This window comes from Sinocyclocheilus anshuiensis, unplaced genomic scaffold (assembly GCF_001515605.1).
Source record: "Sinocyclocheilus anshuiensis isolate Anshui unplaced genomic scaffold, SAMN03320099.WGS_v1.1 scaffold369, whole genome shotgun sequence".
Classification (NCBI taxonomy): Eukaryota; Metazoa; Chordata; class Actinopteri; order Cypriniformes; family Cyprinidae; genus Sinocyclocheilus; species Sinocyclocheilus anshuiensis.
The window spans coordinates 272558-294298 of NW_015540935.1; the positions used below are offsets into that span (position 1 = coordinate 272558).

General features: G+C 38.0%; 1 protein-coding gene across 1 annotated transcript in view; it reads right to left on the minus strand.

The window, feature by feature from the left end:
• Positions 1 to 830: 830 nt before the first annotated feature.
• LOC107689553 (protein Spindly-like) overlaps positions 831 to 21741 on the minus strand; it is a 47986-nt gene continuing 27075 nt past the window's right edge. The window contains exons 2-4 of the mRNA XM_016487575.1: positions 1549 to 1713; positions 1260 to 1436; positions 831 to 929 (exon numbers count right to left, since the gene is read on the minus strand). Coding sequence (XP_016343061.1) covers positions 831 to 929; positions 1260 to 1436; positions 1549 to 1713 — 441 coding nt within the window. The remainder of the gene's footprint in view (positions 930 to 1259; positions 1437 to 1548; positions 1714 to 21741) is intronic.

Here is a 21741-nt window from a genome sequence, read left to right on the forward strand (position 1 = left end):
AGTTGTTGTAGCTTAGTTTCAGTAAATGTTCTTTGTGGAGTATGTTATCATAGTGCATCAGACTTTTAATCCAAAAGGTATGATATGACCCATTTAAATCTTGCTTTGAGAAGCATCAACAAGCAAGCTCAAAAGTTGTCCAAGCAGATAAAGCATGGCTTTTCATTTACCAGGAAACTTTCCTGTATAGTTTATGACTAATTCAAGTAAACAATCTTTGACCCATAACAGTCCTAACCCATCTAAGCACATCCAGCTGCATAATTGGATATAGGTCTGAATCTTTTTTTTTTTTTTGCCGTACAGGCATTTCCTTTGTTTTGCCAGAAAGTCATGATTTATACACAAGGTGCGCCTGCTGTCAGGAATCATTGGGTGTTATATGGAAAGATGTGGAAAGTAGGAAGTCTTTGATTTTCACACACTACTAAAGCCTTTTGTCAAAACATGCACAACACCTCTGGCACTCTCACGGTCCAGTGCTAGCTGGCTAGAATCCCTAACTCAAAAATTTCATTATAGTTCAGCTCCATGCGGATGCTTGCCAACAAAAACATCCTAGCAATCCTAGCAACAGCCCTCTTGTGTTTAGCTGGGAAAACAAAAACAAAAAGCTTTTGCAAAATAGCATTGTTGGTCACCAGGTTACTGTCAGTCATCTAGATTGACCGATTGTGTAAATGTTTGATGACAATGAGTGCAAGGCCTGTTTCACATTGCACAAACATATACAGTGGTTATCAGGAGTACACCACACATATGTTTTCAAACAGCGTTTTCACTATATATATACAGTGGGTACGGAAAGTATTCAGACCCCCTTAAATTTTTCACTCTTTGTTATATTGCAGCGACTGCTGGTCCAGCTTGTGTCTCATCTGCTTCTCAGCAAGTTGAGCCTCCTCTAAATCTGTCTTCATTTTTTCCAACTACAAAGACATTTCATCAGCACCACAGATGAGATAACATTTCTTTTCAGGACAATAAGCTATACAATAAGTACCTTTTTGAAATTATGCTTCAACTCAAGTTTTTTGCTACTAATGGCATCACCAAATGCAAAAATTTTAATTGTTTTCTAATAGGTTTCCTGAACACTCCGCCATTTCCAGTGGTCAGAAATTATTGTAACATTTTAAAAAATGACATGCGTCAGCTTTAACGGATAAAAACATGGAAAATGTATGAATCCTCTGGGAACTCCTGCTTTATATTGAAAAAAAAAAACTTCTGAACACCAAAAGAGCATATGAGCTGACCTTATTCTTTAAATCGCTGAGCTCAAGAGCATGGCTCCTCTCCAGCAGAGTTTGTTGCTGCTCCATTTGATGTTTCTGTTGGTTTCTGACGAGATCAAATTCTGATCGCAGACTCTCCAGCATGCGGGCCTTTAGCTCAACATCCCTTTGTAAAGAGTATTTCTCTTGTTCCAGGGCCTGCATTTGGAGAATTTAGCACATTTAAGGAATCATTCACTGATCGACTGGACTGTCAATCATTATACTGTGTGTGGAGATCAAATGCTGCAAATCAGTGCTGGGTCAGTACCTCAATGACATTGGACATCTCGATTCGTTGTTCCTCCAATTTGTTGTGCAGATCCATTTTGTCATCCAAGAGTTGAAGTCCATACTGTCCAGCCCTCTGAAGTGCCTCTTCTCCTTCCTGCACCTTCCGCCGCAACACTTTAATCTCATCCTCTAGATCTGACATCTGAAATTAGAGAGAAAAAAATGTGATCATTTACCCGTGTACAAGCATGTGTATGACTTTTTGTCATATATATATATGAGACAAACACACACACACACCGCTGTTCAAAAGTTTGGGATCAGTAAGACTTTTAATGTGTTTTAAATAAGTCTCTTCTGCTCATCATGGCTGTATTCATTTGATCAGAAATACAGAAAAAACAGTAATATTGTAAAATATTATTATTATCATTTAAAATAATGGTTTTATATTTTAATATATCATTTATTTCTGTGATGCAAAGCTGAATTTCCATCAGCCATTACTCCAGTATAAAATGTCACACGATCCTTCAGAAATCATTTTAATATGCTGATTTATTATTAGAATTATCAATGTTGGCAACAGTTGTGCTGCCAAATATTTTTTGGGGGGGAAACGGCAATACGTTTTCAGGATTCTTTGATGAATAAAAATTTAAAAAGAAGAGCATTTATTCAAAATATAAATCTTTTCTAACAATATAAATCTTTGCTATCACTTAAATATAAACCATTATTTTATATTGTAATAACATTTTGCAAGATTTCTGTTTTTTTTTCTGTATTTTTGATCAAATAAATGCAGCCTTGATGAGCATAAGAGTCTTCTTTAAAAAACATTACAAGTCTTACTGATCCCAAACATTTTCAGTGGTCAAAAACCAAATGTGGGTCACTTTGCATTCAGCTGATACTTCTTTTCTTTTAAAGGGGAATGTCTGAAAAACAAATAATGTTGAAACTAGAAATGTACCTTGTTTCCTCTATCAAGACAATTGCATAGAACATACCTGTCAGAGTGCCATAAATATAATTTTTTCAAAGTTTGTTTGCCTGTAACTCAAGTAGTATTAAAGATATCTCAATATGATTTTACATTCTGGTTCTTAATAAACTTTTCTTTTGGAATCTTCACTTTTAAGGCCCTGTATATTTTAATCCCAGAGATATCGAGATCTCAGTGCAGCTCCATGTCCAAATAGTTGTATCCTACCCATTTTCGATGGTGAAAAACCAAATGTGATTCCGTTCATAATCGTGCAATTTCGCTGTATTTTATACATAGTTAAAAAGCCTATTCTATATGCCCCTATAATGCCAGGTATACCTTTTACAATTCTAGCCTGTCCCAGACGAAAGATGACCAATGTGAAACAATTGCAGTGATTTCTTTGTTCGTTTGTCCTGCATCGTACTGTGAGAAAGGTTCAAAGACAGCCGTTGTCACGGTCTTGCGACCAAAGACAGCCTGCGACAATTTTCTGGCAGTTTAAGAAATTTAGGATAACCATCTCAGTGTGTTTGTTGCTACGACCTACGTCTACTAACCAGCCAATAAAAATGTAACATGAAATGATGTATTGATCACCGCGACATGGCGCTAAAGCATAAATGCCATGGAGGCGTAAAGAGCTAAAAAGAACACCAGTATGTGGGATTCCAATAAGTAATTTATTGTCCTCCTTGTCCAACCACAATTGCCAAAGCGTGATTCATCTTGCTCTATTTGTTAACCACTTGTGCATGCTGATGATGTTTTATTCTTTTATACTAAAACTTGCATCATAGCCTGCGATTCAATAGGTGTCATCATCGTTCAGTCAGCATACATGTCGTACCCAAGTTTATTAGATCGATGTCGCAGAGTATGATTTGTAATGACCTTATAAGATTACTGAAATCGCAAGCTCCTGCTACACAGTACTGCACTGTTTACACGAGCACCAAAATAAACCGGCAACTCTGCCAAACTGCTTGTTTGTGTGGTGTGTTGTAAAACTATCCTAAGATTGTGAGGTTTGCAGGGAGGGCCAAGAAAGCATAGCCAAGTGGAAAGAAGTCAGTGGATTGGTTAAGGGCTGCCCAGAGAAAAAGAGGCGAGGGAGAGTTTGCTGTCAGTTTCTGCGAGATTGAACAGCTTCTGAAGAACCTCTTGAGGGGGACAGTGGGGTGTTATGTTTTGGAGGAGTGAATCTAAAGACATGTGGGAGAGAAAAGACACATAATGAGACATGGAAGACTGACGAGCAGAAGGAACCAAGAGTGGCGGACAATAACCAGAGAGGAGTTTTGATTGAGCGGGGATGAGAGACTTAAAGAGCAGGTCATATGTTTTTTTAAAGTGTCCTAATATTGTGTTGGAGTCCCCTACAACAGGTTTAAATGCATCTAAGGTCAGAAAACATTGTAATTTTCTCAGAATGTACATTTAATATTAGAGTCATTTGCCAATGATTTCGAAACGATTCGTTCCAAGCAAGTTCGGAGAAAACCCCTCCCTTCCATAAGTCTACTCTGCTCTGATTGGTCAGCTGGCCAAGCCTGTTGTGATTGGCACAGAGAGGAGTCCTTGAGCAAGTTAGCGAGCGCTACCATTGACAAAGCACCTTTACATAAAACAATAATAGTGCTCCAATCCATTCTTATAATAATGACATAAAATACAAAAACACTTATGCAAGTGAATCGTGCCCACAGCTGAAGTTTAGCTGCTAAACTGTGAACACTTAAAACAATAATGGTGGATACGTTAGCCGAGTGCTAACGTGACTAACTGATGAAACAATACAGTTTGTAAACCAAAATATGTCTACTGTAATGTTTGAAGAACGACAGACAAAAGACGCTCTGTGTCTTAACTTTTAATCAGAACACAGAACAGCTGTAATCACAGGCGCAGCAGCCTAACTATCTCGCTCGTCTCTCCCGCATTAACCCTATAACTGCCAGTGCAGCAAAATAAACAGTTTACATTTACATTTACATTTAGTCATTTAGCAGACGCTTTTATCCAAAGCGACTTACAAATGAGGACAATACATTTCGGTGCAGCAAAATAAACAGCAATTTCACAATGATTATAAAGTCTGTGCGCTACACTGCATTCTTTATTATTAAGCAAAGTAATTAGAACAACGTCAGTCTACATTAATCGACACACTCTTAGGAAATAGTGGGTTCACAGCGAATTATCAGAACTACTTCAGAAAGACAGTAATATTGTGCTTTACCTGGAAACCTGAAGCTGCACTATAGGTATACATCACATATTAGCACAAAAACTTGGTATTTTGAGCACGCAATTGAAAATGTACACATAACGTATCAATCGTACTTACAGATTGTGCTTCGGAGAGCTTGTTAGTCCAAATTAAGAAGATAGAAGAAGCCAACGAAGATAAAAGCCAAGATTAGAGAAGCAGTCCTTGGTAAAATGACATGCACACAACAAAAGTTTCGAATTGTATTTCTGTGGTATCCTTGAACACAGCGTCTTCTCAACATGATGTAAACACACTAACTAGCGGAAGTGGTCTTCTCAACATGATGTAAACACTAACTAGCGGAAGTGTTTGTGGGCAGGTCAGAGTCGCGGGCAGGCGGGGATTATGCAAATGTGTTACCCAGTGACGTATACCGAAAGATTCGAAAATATGACGACTCGTTAAGGCGATTCAAAATCGACTCTCTCTTTTGAGAGACAATATCTTTATTTATCATGCACCTTTTTGATTAACAACTTTGCAGATTGTTTTCATTTAAGGATAGCTACGTTATAAACTGCAAAAGAGATATTTTTCAAAAACCCATATGACCTGCTCTTTAAGAAAAGAAGCAAATGCAGTTGCTATTGCAGGGTGCTATGTGGACATGTGGGTTGTGACTGAATAAAACCCTATTCTAACATGCTTAGATTGGCATCTATCATATACTTCCCACCCACTCGTGCTAAACCAGAGCACAACCTTGAGCTGTGCTTTTATTTTCTTAAGCCTTTTAGATTATTGATTTCATTAATGGAAATGTGAAGCACAAACTGAATCTGTGGCATGCTGTAGATTACCAAAGAAAATGTTCAAAAAATATGAATAATGTTTACAGTAATGCACTTACAATAGTAGTCAATGGGGAAAAGTAATGAGAGAAGCTAACAGAATATGAAGCATTAGTTGCAGAATGAGACGAATTTAAAATTAAATTGTGCTCATAACATAACATTCATGTCCAATTATTATATTGCGTGATTTGTTCATAATATTTTTGCTATAGCAGGACTGATAAACTCTTTAATTTGTTGCATTGCATGTTATATGGGTTTGACACCCCAGATATTCAGTGTTTATTCCTGAGGCAATACACTCGAAATGGTGTGTATTCTTTCTTAAGTAAAGTGCATTACTTAAGATTTATGTTTGTTTTTACAAACCACCCATGAGTAGGTAAAATTTTGATATAGCACCTTTCCAAACTGTGTTTACAGAGAGCTTTACAGAAGACTTACCATCCACACACATACATATGGCAGCAGTTACCAGGAAGTAAAAACCGACAAGGTATAATATGAGAGTATATAGGAATAACAGAAGAAAAATAGTGCAAAAGTATGATGCATAAAAATAAATAATGCAAAATTAAGTATGGAGAGAAGAGTGGGAAACTGCCTGAGGAAAAGCCCATGTAAACAAGTGTGCTTTGAAATATGTTTTTAAATTGCTACTTGAGAAAGCATGGGTTCATAGTAACTAAAGGCTGATTCAGCATTTTTCAAGGTGCATTCAGTAATTTGATGCTAATTTAAAAGTTGTTAAGTTTGTGAAGAGTCATCTGAATGGTGTAGTTTTCCATAAAAAAAAATGTTGCAGTTCACCATGTATTTCAGCAGTTTATTTATTAGCAGTGCTACACGGGTTACGTAATCAGATTACTTCTCTTCAAGTAACTAATAAAGTAACTCATTACATTTTAATTTACAAGAAAATATCCGAGTTAGTTTATATATATATATATATATTAGCATTATTTATTTATTTATTTATTTGTTGATAACTTCCTTTGATATGACTTACTTCTGCTTCCATTCTTTTCAGAATCCAGCCAACAAAGGATGGACAAAAACAAGTCCTTCTCTTTTTTTTTCTTGTTTGATAAGCTGCTTTTCTACATTTCATGCTTATTTTAAAGGGGTCATAGGATGCCCATTTTCCACAAGTTGATATGATTCTTTGGGGTCTTAATGAAAAGTCTGTAACATAGTTTGCATTTACAGTACAACTAGCAAGTTACAGTTCGAATATTTCCGGGTAAATTACCTGGCATTGGAAAGTAGACATCATTTGGGACGTGCCATGTATGCAAAACGTCATTTTGCAAAATCTTTGAAAATTATTATGCAGCTTTAATAAGCCCATATTTATTGAGCGATTATGTAGAATATGGTGAATAAAATGATGAAAAAGAAATGGTGACCAACACCTTAGATATATAGTTTAAATAGTACATTTTCTTTGCATTTCTTTGAACTGTAAATAGTATTAGATGCTACTTTATATAGCAACTACATGTTTGTATTTGTATTTTGTGGTAAATACTATTTGCATCACAGTGTATTGTAGTACATTATAAAACAGTATACAAATATAACAACATATTCAGTGTATTTACTTGGGGACCTTACTTGTCCCTATATGCAGCTTTTGGCTTCACAAGACATTAACTGATGGACTGGAGTGGTGTGGATTGCTTGTGGAATATTGTGATGTTTTTATCAGCTGTTTGGACTCTCATTCTGACGGAACCCATTCACTGCAGAGCATCCATTGCTGAGCAAGTGATGCAATGCTACATTTCCCCAAATCTGATGAAGAAAAAAACTCATCTACATCTTGAATGGCCTGAGAATGAATACACTTGGGTGAACTATTCCTTTAACGTTTTTTTACACTTGTAACATTCCAATAATGACTTTTAATTAGGGATGTGCAAAATTATATATTTTCTTAATAGGCTAGTCAATGAGCTGTTTGAACAACTAGTCATCTAGACAACCTTTATGAAAATCTTATTTAGCGCCATGCCCACCACACACCAGATGCCTTTACGAAGAAATCTAACAGAAGACACACTTCATAGAGCCGCACAACACTAAACGAGCACTGCAGATCGACTTTCTCTAATACATTCAAATGCTTTTGATTAGCAGTTTAATCAGTCTGAATGGTCAGCCTGGCACTCGCTGCCGCCCAGTTGGCAGAGGGATTAAATCCAGAGCTACGGCATTTAAAGAAATGTGTTCTCTCAGTTAACGGCACATTGGTCTTATTATCTGAAAACCTAAAAACATTTGTTTGCTGAGGAAGGCAAGCAGGTGATGAATTGTGATTGTGTTTAATGCCATCTGGGGTCACAGAGAGCTATCATTGCAGGATTGCCAAGAACTGCATTGTCAACACAATATTACTAGAAATGGAAAGGATGGCGAGCAAATGTTGGAATTGTGTTGGAACAGTGCTTTGGAGAGCCGTGACACAGGTATGTTGCTCCCTGCTTTACAGCAGCACATTTACACACAGCTGACAATATTCTTGTGTGAGACATAAACAGAGGCCTGTTGCAGTCATTTAACACAGGAGGCTAAACACATCACATAATGTCAAACAGCCCTCAGCTAAAGCCTATCCCAGCAGTTCCAGGCACTAATATCTTCAATAGGTGCCGGGCTTTTGGTTAAAGGTTGCTTTTGGTTACTTGTGTTTGGTAAATGTGTGTCTCGTAACTATGGAAGCTTAATTGCACCACATAAATTAGGAAAAGCTAAGTGTGACTTTTTATCTCACAATTCAGACTTTTTTCTCGCAATTCTGAGCTTATATTTCAGTTCATACAGTTCCTTCTTTTTTTTTCTCAGGATTGCGAGGTATAATTTGCAACATAAACTAGCAACTTTGAGAATTTTTTTTTTTAAATTGTGAGATAAAAAATTGCAATTACAATTTTTCAATTCTGTTGCTGAATCAAAACAAAACAAAGCAAAACAAAAACAGAATTGCAAGAATTTTTTTTGTCAAGCAAGTCTGAATTGTGCGATTTGTGACAAACTCACAATTTTGAGAGAAAGTCAAAATCGAGATTAAAAAGTCACTTCAAATTTTATTCTGTAGCTGAAAAAAAAAAAACAGAATTGCAAGATATAAATTTAGAAGTGAGTTATAAATGTGCAATTCTGAGGAAAAAAGTCAAAATTATGACTTTCTTCTTTTATTCCGCATCTGAAACAAACAAACACACACAAAAAAAAGAATTGCAAATTAAGAAACTGAGATTTTCTCAAAATTCTGAGAAAAAAAGTCAAAATTATAAGACATAAACTCTGAAGTGTGAGATATATATGCTGAAAAAAACGTCTGAATTGCAAGATATGAAACATAAACTTACAATTTAGAGAAAAATTGTAAACAATTGTGAGATAAAAAGTAAAAATTATGATTTTCTTTTTTATTCCGTAGCTGAAACAAAAAAAGTCAGAATTGTGAGATAAAAAGTTGCGAGATTATAGATTATAGTTTATTGCAAACTTGTATGTCATGTATTTCAATATATTTGTAATTACACATTTGTAAAGATGAAGTTGAAATTTGGTACATTTAAAATCTATTAACTTTAAATAAAATATTGAATTACACACTACAGTTAAAATGATAACCAAGAACTTTACATCTGCTTTAGTAATAATATTCAACATAATAAGAGTACTTCTTTAAAGCAAGACAAGATTATTACACACAATGATTTAAAATTTACTTTAAAGTGCACTTAAAAAATGTTTACAAAATTATGTTTAGAAGCAGTCATGAAAGTAAACTCTCTTTAAGTACAGGTGGCCTTTAATTTCTTTCATATTATATTTGCAAGTACAGTTCTTGCAGTAAAAGTGCACATTCAATACAATTAAGCACACTTCTTTCTCACAAGGGTAATATTTTTCATCAGTGTGTAGTAATAATGGTGTGCGGTGGGGTGGCTGCTTTCTCAAAAGTACTAAAATAATCTTTAATGGAATTGTTTAGTAGTAGAATTGGAATCAGAAGCACCACACTTTACACCAGCATATCAGAGTTAGGGCACTTGAAAGGGTCTGGTCTTTATCTCCTTGGCTAAAAGGGTTAGTTCACCCAAAAATATAAATTAGCCCATAAATTACTCACCCTCAAGTCATCCTAGGTGTATATGACTTTCTTCTTTCAGACGAATCCAGTCAAAAGGATTTACGCCAGACAATTGATTTATGATTTAACTGCATCCTCGAGCATTACTGCAAATCTCATCCCTTCAACTACATCTTTGCACCCAGACTTCAAAAAAAAAAAAAACTCCCCCTCTCTATCTTTGCACTTTTCACACGGTGGGTCTACCTGCCACGAATGCCAAATAGGACTGCGAGATCTCTGAACCCCAGAGACAAACGCCACGGGAATCAGACCGCAGAAACACTGAGGAGAGAGAGAGGTGCAGGCCCTCAGCACAGGATGAGCAGGACCTCTTTGAAGACTTTTAATAGGCTTGTTTAGTTTGCTAGCTGCCAGTATCTGTCACACTGAGTCCAGATGTAGAAACACATTCTTCCCCGACTCAGACTTCCTCTGTGTAGATCTCAGCGTGCTGGTTAGTTGTCATCTTAGTTTCTTATAATCTACAAACAAAAGAAAAGAAAACCTAAAACCAACATTTACCTAGATGATCAACATAACCAACTCTAACCACAATCCCTGTAAACAAGATCAAAATGAACACTTGCTCCAGATTTCATATTTTTATAAATATTTTTAACAGCCAGAAAACTGTATTTTTGTTTTCATGAGAACTAACTTCACTTTTTATTCTCCTCAAGTTCATTCAGGTGTCCTAGCAGAGTAGCCACAGTAAACTATTAATTACTACAAACCATTAATGTTTGACAACCACAATGTCAGCAGCAGTGGCTACAATGAGCGGACAACAACAGAATAAACAGTCTTTATTAAACAAATTAAAACGCAGGAGATCGCTGGAAGTCACAGAAACACAACCACGTGAAACATAGACGAGACCAGACGCAGCCCAAAGAGAACAGAGAGCTTACACTACACTGCATACACTACACTTTTAACTGTGGCTTACGGTAAGTGTCCAAAAAATTCTTAAAAATGAAATATTATATACCGTATTCTCTTACAAACAAAAAACAAAAAAACACTGAAACATAAAAATACACTCAATATGTATTTCAATACATTTCTGGTATATTTTAATTTTGGTGGCTTTAGTTGCAGCTTGAAATTTATTTGGCTTCCTTATAGTACCTCATTATTAGCAGATGCATGAAAGTCACTGAGCATTTCCTTAGGCAATTTTAATGTTTGAAATGTTTAAAACACATTATTTCTCTTACATAAAAAGTGGGTTCGAATATCCTTCTCTAAACTGATTTTAACCATGTCATATTTTTAGGCCTAATGGCTAGCAACTCTATTTTATATTTGTGCCAAAGCAGCACATTTTTACTCACTTTGGCACATGGAGGAGCCTGCTTGTAAATCACACAGTAGTTATAGCAGAGTCCATTAACTCAAATGTTATATGATTAAGAGCTATAGCTCAAATGTTATATGTTCATATGTAACCGCTGAAAAAGAATAATCACTGGGAGAAGTGAAGAAAAAAGCGATGACCCTTTCTCCATGGCAAGAAATGTTATGTTGGGTTGTCAAAGACAATAATGTGAATAAAAATATAAATAAACCATAAAATGATGTACCATATAAATGCAAATTCTTAACTCTAGACTAAACAAAAGTGGAACAGACTTCCTTTAAAATTCAGGACATCAGATTTTCACAGAAAAATGTTAGATCATTCACTCCGCAATTTAAAGAGATCAATGAAAATTGTCATTATTTAGACATCTTCATGCCATGCCCTGTATGACTAACTTTCTTCTGTGGAACACAAAGGAAGATATTTTGGTAACTATTGATTTCCATTGTGTGCGGGAAAAAAAAAACCCATCAAGTCATTTCTCAAAATATCCTCTTTTATGTTCCACAAAAGAAAGTAAGTCATACAGGTTTGGAGCAACATGAGAGTAAGTAAATGATGACAGTTTCCATTTTGGGGTGAACTTTCCCTTTAATGTATTTCTGAACAACAACCAGGAAATATTACACTTATACAGCTGAATAGACGGAAGTATAGTACTTTTCTACTTCCATTACAGTACAAGCCAAACTGTGAGGATTTATACAACAGTTCATTTTACTGTAAAAAATAAAATACTCTTCACATTTCACTGACTGCATGCCACATGAGCTGCTCACGAGGGTATTATTAGCACTCTGTCTGCCATCTGTTAAATAAGAATTCTGCTGATTCAGGCCGTCAGCACAAAAAGCGAAACATTCAAACCCAGAAACGCCTGACCTTCCGCTGCTGTATGTAGCAAAAAGTTTGACGCCTTCCTACAAGTGCCTGGAATCCCAGCTGTTTTTGCATACAAGGCACATACTCTATTAATGTATGTTTGACACAGGACCTAATGTGAAACAGAGTGGGATGAAAATGTGAAGGAATGTGTCAGGGGTTGATAAAATGAGTCTTATCAGGGGTGCATTCCTCATCTGAGAGATGGAGGCCAGGGAAACATTAAGGAGATGAAACAATAATTTTTGCAGCTTACAGCCAGCTGCTTTTCCTTAATGATGTAGCTCGTACTGGTTCACGGGTTGTAGTTAGAGGTGTCTGCAAGCATCAGTGTTACTATTCGCCATTTTAGGATTTTTGATTTAAACAGCCCCCATATTAATCTTTCATCTCTATCTCATCACGGAACATTTGCACTACAAATATGAGTCATGATTCAAATCACGTGGCTTGTTGGGGGAGATATTATTACAATCAAATATACTCTTTTTCACCCTGGTGAATGATAAAACAGGCGAAAAAATAACCATAGACTTACAAGGAGGGACCCAAGCCATATCAAGCGACCAGAATATCTTGGGGAACAGTAAGCATCCGTTTTGCAACCAGCCACAACACCCTAGCAATGATCTAGCAACCACCCAGGAGTGTGTTTCCCAAAAGCATCATAAGCCATGGTTGCAAGTTCTGTCATTAACAGCTTAGTTTCTCGATTAAATATTTCCCGATATCATGCGGAGTTTCCAACAAACACTCACAAACAGCACTGCAAACCTGCAGTTGGAAGCATAGTTTATTACAATTTAGTACAACATAAAGACTTGAAGAGATCATGCTCTTGAACACAATAAGCATGCATTCAATTCTGTATCCTTCATTCCATATATATATATGGGTACATTTCATTCTATATGTTTTAATGTGTCAACAATCAGTTATATTTTTGAAGTCCCTGGGCAAGCAAACCCACGAGAATGGAATCAAACATTAAGGCAAAACAACCAGTCACAAAAACAGTGAAGTGGTCCTCAGTTGCCATTTTCATTATTTACAGCAGCATCTATGAGAAATTACATTGTGGAAGAGACCTGCTGAATGAATTAATTGTACATATATAGGAGTATAGTGTATGCCAACTCTGAAGTGTGAGACTTCATATTAACATGACTAAAAAAACTTTCTATTTTTCACATACAGGTGCATCTCAATAAATTAGAATGTCATGGAAAAGTTCATTTATTTCAGTAATTCAACTCAAATTGTGAAACTCGTCCACGACATTCTAATTTACTGAGATGCACCTGTAAATAAACTATAATCTGACATTAATTGTGATCTTTAATCATTATATTAGAAGTTATTGCTTCACCTGTGCATGATGAGGGTTCTACAATCCTATATAGTCGAACCAACATGGTTCGAGTAACGAAGGGGCAACAAAGTTACTACACAATGCATTGCAATGCAATGGTTATGCAGCAAGTTTCCTTGTTGCATGGGAAATCTACACAGCTCCATACCATCTGGTCTCCGTTACACTCACCCCTGAAACCTCACTCCCACCCTAGTTTTGAATCAGCATCAATCTGGCATGGGAGTCAGGTGCGCTAGCAAGGATGCTAAAGACAACAGCCTCTAGCATCAGTCGCTAGTGTGCCTAGCAATCCTCTAGTAAAGACTCAGAATACCTTGGTCTAGCAGTCACCCAGAACAATCTAGCAACCACTTACCAACTACCTTACAACCAAGAGCCCCGTAACCACCTAGAAACCGCCAAACCATAGGCACCCTAAAAACTGCCTAGGAAACACCCATAAACACCATATCAGCTGATGAGCAGTACCGTACAGTAGTAACCACCCAGAACACCCAACAAAATCCTTAGTAATCATCCAGAATAACACAGGTCTAGTAATCACCCAGAACAATCTAGAAAATGCCTGGTAACCACCTAGCAATTGCCTTGCAACTATCTAGAACAGCCCTGAAACCATCTAGAAACCACCAAAGCATAGACACCCTAAACTGCCCAGGAAACACCCATAAAAACCTTATAAACTGACCGGAATTGCCCTATTGACCACCCAGAACAACAAAGCAATGCCTTAGTAACAATCTAGAAATGTTCACTCTCTCACTCTCAACACTCCAGCATTGTAGAGGCAAGCTTAGTATGCAGAAAGAGCATTCACATATAATTCAGTAGCTAAATGTAAAAATCTGACTCCACAAAGGTTTCCCACATTGCCTCAAAGGTACAAGCATCAAGGACATTTTCACATATTAGAGCAACACAGAGACATGAATGAACAACCTGCACCAAATGTTCCAGGGCATATTGTTGGATGTCATAGGTTCATTCTGTCCTGAGAAGAAACCATCATTTGTGGTGCTGAATGTGTGTGTTGTGGTGTTCCACTCCTGAAATAAAACCATCTCTGGGATTCATTCTCTTGTCTCGCTTGTCTTTGTAATGGCATCATCTCAATGGAAACCATCTATAGCTGGATTGATTGCTGTGTGCATGATTGTGCAATCCTTGCAAACTTTTCCTTCCAGAAGCTGTATTGCACACAAAAGGCTTTTTCTCTACACCCCCTTAATTCTTTCCCCAGTCATGCGAGGTTGAAACGTCTGTGCACTCAAGTGCACAGTAAGAGGCCAGATAAGACTTCCCATCAGCCCTTTCACCCCCCTCACCCATGTTGGGGAAGATTTTGTTGATGCAAAGTCAGAGCTCCCCATGACACTTCCACACTGGCACGTTTCGAGCCCTGTGCTCGGGCAAAATATCAGTGACATTCTGCATTCATGTAGCTTTTGTTTTGTGGGTCCAAAACAGAAGGGCAAACATGTTCATGTGTAACCTCTGTTTATTTGCATGAATTTCAACTTACAGTAATGCAAATTTAACATAAGATGTGATTGCTTTATTTTAGCCCTGGGGCTCAGTTTATTTCCATGGAGGTCTGACGCAACAGGAAATCTCACACAGAAATAGAAAAAATATCCTAGACTTTATTTCCTGTAAGCGATATGTAGGCAGGGTTCGGGATAACCCACAGAACCTGCCAGCAAATATATGCAACACATTCATGTGAACACATTCATACACTCACTGTACACAAAAACAGCAGCGTTTGGCTGAATACTCCCTAAATTCTACACTAAAATAATAAATAAATCTTGAACTAGTAAATTGTTTTAAATTCCATGGCAGGTGTGTTTTCCCTCAGTAATAACATACTAATTGCAGGGAAAATCCTCTGAGAGCAAACTGGTTGTTTTTCTCAAGGGTTCAGTGGTGGGAACCCAAGTGTGTCGGTGTGATTGAGGACAGACTCGGGAAAACAAAGTGTCCGTGGAGTTACTGCAAGGGAGTGTGGCATCCTCGCCATGCTTGGATATTGTGAAGGACAGGGATGGCTGGAAAGTTTTTTTTGTCTTTGGAATAACATACACTGATGGATCCTGCACAATAAGACCAGAAATCCTTGAGTTAGCATCCAGTCCATTAGACCAAAGGTTTTCAATCCTGGTTCACTGCACATTTTGTATGTCTCTCTTTCCTGACACACTCAGTTGAGTAGATGGATGGAGGTATTTGCTAACAAGCTGAATCAGGTGTATTGAATAAGGAAGACTTACAAAATATGCAGTACTGTCTGTCCCTAGGACCAAAAGAAGAAAACAGATTTAATCTAAATTAGTTTACTTAGCTGCTCAGGCACAATAGTAAAGCTGCAAGTTGTCTTTAACTCCTCTTGATGATTTCTGCAGGACTGTGACTTAAGATTTGTACAGTATACAAAAGTCTCTAAACCACAAGGCTGTAATATAAAGGTGTAAGTAATCTAACTATGGCTTTATATTTGATTTCAGTGCACCTATGGACATAAATATGCACCAAAAGCCGGAAATGTCAAAACTGTTAGGACTTAGGAGTGATTTCACACGAATGTCCCTGAGGGATTGATTAAGTGTTTTGTAGAGCCAGTTAAACTCTGACTCACAGAATTCGGGCTGTTTGAATCAGCATATTACCAAAAGGGCTCTTATGTAACTCAAGCCGGCAAGCTTAAATATGCAAATGACTGAAACTTGCAAGATAATGCTATCCCTACGCCATGGGACCTTCAGAGACATAGTGTACACAAATTCATTGTCCTTCCCTTTAAATTTGTAAAGTGAAAATAAATGGTTTGAACTTGTCAGATTGGCTCAACCACATTAATGAAGCAATTATATGAAGTGAAAGGCCCCCTCATTAGTCACATTTTCCATGTTCATACAGCTCTCTACAGTATATCAGTGATGTGTAGTTAACTTCTGAAATGAGGTAAAGTTGCATCTCTGCATGTACTGTGGGCTTTTTTAGTCCAATGTTATTTCATATTCAATTTGATGTTGGATTATATCACCTCTGGAATGCACTGGTTATTCCGTGCTGCCATCTGCCGGTCTCAAAACTCGAAGAGGTGTGTAGACCAGCTATATAGTGTCATTTTCCGCTTGACTCGCACTTAGCAACAACACAACCTTGATTCTGCGTAGACGTTCAGCATGTTTTCTTCAAACAACGCCTGACGAGTTTACGTTTCACGTGGCGTGAGAAAGTGACACGGGCAAAAAAGTTAGGCAAAATCCAATCTGAGCAGTCAGACTGAAACAAATTTCCAGAAATGCGATTTGAAAAGGATATCAAACCACATATGAATGTAGCTTGAAACGGGTTTGTAGAAATCATATTTCATGTGATTTTTTTTTTTTGCCATTCACACTTGCTTAATATCATCGGATTCCAATCCGATATGCACAGAAATTGGATTTGGACTAATATAGGCTTAGATCTCTGCCACAATTCTGTGCGCGAAAGATCATATTTTGAGCGCACAAAAGTCCCCCGCTGAGAGATCAGCGCTGATTGCCCAGACCACGAGCTACCGAACATGACAGGACAACACAACACAGGGGAAGCCGAGAAGGCACCCTGCACCGTGACAGATACCTTGTACTTCTGGAGACTCCAGGTAGGTTGCAGTTCTGGAAAATGGTGGCGCTGGAGACTAAATGGTTCCTGGTGATAATTATGCATGCACTATATTTTTCCTCTTCTGCTGTCGAGGTAATGCAAGGAATGTTGTGACTGGTTGTCAGGGCAGCCAGTCAGAATTTAGCAGCCTCGTCTCTGATTGGCTGGAACTATGGCATATTGTAACGCTGGGTTGTGTTGAGCAAGCGAGCTGTTGGCATTTAGAGAGCACTGAGGGCGGGCATCAGGTGAGCAAGTTGGCGAAACTTTGCACGCGCAAAAGAGAAGGTCTGCACACATCCAAAAACTTATTTTAAATGCAAAATTGATTTTTTTCGTGCTCTCGAAATACTTTTATCTTTGCGAGACAAACATTTTCTCCATAAAACTCAGTTTGCGTACTTTTGCGTGCTCAAAATATGATCTTTCGCACGCAGAATTGTGGCAGAGATGTAATCCCATAGACTAAGAGCTAATCTCACTTGTAAATTACAGGTGTGAAATTTACCTACAACCAGGGTTAAAAGCGGGGTTCAGAACAATGATAACCTGGGGTTAGGCACAATGTGAAAAGCCTTTGAAAGAGTTATGCATAATGAGTCACTGCATTTTGGTTTTGTTTATGGAGCAAGAAAGCCTAGGATTCAAGGTCTTGTGCATCTCCATCTACTCATTAACTACTCACTGATGGCTCATGGAAGTAACACACAGAATAACTTCGTATTTGACTACGATCAGTCACCCTGGAGAAGATTCCATTAATTATACAGTGAAATCATGTGCTGGTGCTGCTGACCAGAATAAAACCATCAACCCTTTAAGACGCTGGTGAGAGTATTAGGCTTTTACATGTGAGGTCATGTGTTTAGGTCTCGACAGGACAGATCGAGCATCTCTCCTCACCCGCCCAAAGGGATTTCTCATTAATGTATCAGCAGTTCTAGCTCATATGCTGTCCCAGCATGCAAGTCATGAGAGGAGAAAAGGCACTATTAAATACGCAGTTAAAAAAAGCTCAAGAGCCCAGGAGACATGATGGCAAGAAGTCATTTAGCAGAGGCTTGTATCCAAAGCCTCTTACGGGGTAATCTTCCCTTGATTAACCTATTTCTTGTTGAATGGTGTTATCTAATGCAGTAGTATTATCTGAAGGATCAACACATGCACATGAGTTTGACTTGTTGTTTACCGTCCCAGATGTTTAACCACAACACCATTTGAAAAACAGTTGGCAGGGCTTGATTTTGTCCATTGGGAATTCAGTGGATCGTTGTCGTTTGCTAATTGCTACAATTGCTTTATGTAAGTGACAGGTTTCTGGAGAGGAGGGATTGAAACTTAATTGCCCAGCTATAAATCTGCAACTTTGTCAATACATTTCAAATGGCCATCAATGGAAAAAGATGATTTGGTAACACTTTAGATTAGGGAACACATATTCAGTATTAACTAAGGGTTTTCCCTCAATAAACTCCTAATTTGCTGCTTATTGTTAGTAAGTAAGGTTGTTGTTGTTGTAGTAGTTAAGTTTAGGTATGGGGTCGGGTTAAGGGATCTAGAATATGGTTATGTAGAATAAAGCATTAATATGTGCTTTTTAAGTATTAATAAACAACCAATATGCTAGTAATATGCATGCTAATAAGCATGGTCAACATCAGTCCTGGAGAGCCGTAGTCCTGCAGAGTTTTGTAACCCTTAGACCTTAATTGGCTTGTTCAGGTGTATTTGATTAGGGCTGGAGCTAAACTCTGCAGGACTTGGCTCTCCAGAACAGTAGAAAACGAAAATAGCAAGAAGGAGCATCAAACAACAGCATCATAGCGGAGACTGCAGCAACAACAGACACCCACATTGACAAGTGCTTGTGTGCAAGGGTTATGAGATAGCAACAACTTTCGTTTGAAAAAGTACAAAGACATTTTTATTGGTCATAGGTTCTGTAGAAAAATAGTGCAGACACTGGACTATGATGAAGCTTTTTAGAGGGCATGTGTTGACTGCCTGCGATTGTCCACGTTATCAAATGGTAACGTGAATCAAATGGATTCTCTGCGGAGAATCAACAACTGGCTGACGATCTGAATGTGTTTTACTGCAGATTTGAAAAGGATAGTCTACCACCCCCCATCCGCTCTGATCTGCACTTCACACATTCACCTACTACCCCTGCACTCTGGCTCCCTCCCTCCCCCACCATTCAACCTGTGCTTAAGGTCTGTGTAGAGGATGTGAACCGGGTCTTCAGGAAGCAGAAATCTAGAAAAGCTTCAGGCCCAGATGGTGTTTCACCTGCCTGTTTAAAAGTCTGTGCTGAACAACTGGCCCCCATCTTCACACAGATCTTCAATAGATCATTGGAGCTGTGTGAAGTTCCCTGCTGCTTCAAACGCTCCACCATCATTCCGGTCCCCAAAAAGGCCAAAATCACTGGACTTAACGACTACAGACCTGTCGCTCTCACGTCTGTGGTCATGAAGTCACTTGAGAGACTGGTCCTGGCCTACCTGAAGGACATCACTGGACCCTTGCTTGATCCTCTTCAGTTTGCCTACAGAGCAAACAGGTCTGTGGATGATGCAGTCAACATGGGACTGCATTACATCCTGCAACACCTCGACAGACCTGGGAATTACGCAAGGATCCTATTTGTGGACTTCAGTTTGGCCTTTAATACCATCATGCCTGACCTTCTCTCAGACAAACTCACACAGCTCTCCGTGACCACCTCCATCTCTCAGTGGATCACCAGCTTCCTGACAGACAGGCAGCAGCTAGTGAGGCTGGGCAAACTCACATCCATCTCACATCTGAAATGGAGTATACTTTCAAAGGCTACGCATTTGATTGTACGCATATAGCATAAATCTGTTTTATTGGTACCGATTCTCAATTTTTAAAGCAAGTCCCTGGAGTGTCCCATTACCCTCATATTGGGATATATTACCCATGTACATGCACGCCCTTGTAATTTGCCAGTGGCTGTAAAATTCCATATTTTGATACAAAAAGTCCTCAATAAGATGGTTACATGGTACTTGACAACCCCAATGGTCCCACTGGACAAGCTAATGGATTCCCTTGAAATGATTTCCTGCCCAGATTATCAGATATGATTGTTGTTCTGGCAGATAGATTGAAATACTAATGAGTGTGTCTTGAAAGGATTATCATCATTATCCTTTGGCTGTATCGTCCCATCAGTTCTACCGACTGGTCGATGCACTTTATGGAATTCTCATTCCGTATAATCTCTAATGAACTCACACCATAAAACTCAATGACGAACACATGTGCCAAATGTGATTACTTGTTAGTAAATCAAAACACATCAGTGACACGCCATTTAACCTGTATTTATAACCCACAACCAGGTCTGGAAAAATTTGATTGCATGACTTTTATGCAATGTCACCATGGAACATCATCATGACCTGTTTACGGAGACAATCCATCTGGATCAACCTGAAATTAAATGCCTTGCTCAAGGACAAAATGGAAATAGTTTATGGATTCCTAAAGGGATCGAACACCATCCTTCCAGCTTTAACCACTACGCCTCACCACATCCTATTTCATAGCACCATCACTCTTTTACATTCATACAGCTCTCTTTTGTAGGAGAGCACATCACTGTGTCTAAAGCAAGTGCGTCAACCGCCAGACCATTTTAATATTGTTTGAAGACTTTTTGAAGGCCTAAGCTGTATGGCAAATTGAGCAGCGAGAGAAGAGCTAAATCTGCTATCTGGTTAAGTCTCAGTTGGCTCTGTTTAACCTGCAGCTACTGCTAATGAAAGGAATGTGGCATGCTGTAATTTTCAGCCCACTAGAGATTTCCTGTGAGTCAGGAAACAGCAGAGCACTGCCTGCTAGTGAACATACAATACTGCTGATTCAGAACACAAATCAGATTTCTATGGATCGCAAGTGTGAATGCCTGCATAATGGAACAACAGCTGTTAAATGGTGAATAAACCAATGTTTAACTTGTTTAGGTTAATGAACAAGGTATGTTATTCATAAACCATATGTTTCAGTTCAGGTGATATTAAGCAAGCTTACAGTCCTGCACAAATGTATGAGTCACTTTGCAAATCCTTATTAGCTTCACTTTAAATCTCCGGAGAGCCGATAGATGATGTCTTTGCCAAAAATATGAGCAATGCTGAGCAAGGGTTTTAGAGAGAAAAAGAGTTTGAATTGTCCTTTGAGTGCCAAAAAATAATGTTTTATATGCATTATCACAAATGGCTAATACTTGTCAGTGGATTTGGTAGCAGCAGCAGACTACAGTTATGTAGTTTTTTTTATTATTATTATTATTCATATGCGATATTAAACAAAAGTACAGATACCTTACAGCGAAAATGACTCCATTACAAGTTACAAGTCACCAATTACAAAACGACTTGAGTAAATGTCTTAAGAGTATCTGATTTTAAGAGTACTTAAGTATTTTACTCATATTGAATGTAGGCTCAAAGATGCACTAGTCCTCAACAACTAAGAGAAGTGCCAGTGAAAAACAAGAAACAGTTGATTTGTGAGGAGAGCAATCACGTTTATTTTCTATAATCAATATAAAACTGAACACCTCAAAATTCCAATAAAACAATGTCAACACAACCGCCTCTTAAAGGGGTCATATGATGCTGCTAAAAAGAACATTATTTTGTGTATTTGGTGTAATGAAATGTGTTTATGCGGTTTAAAGTTAAAAAAACACATTATTTTCCACAT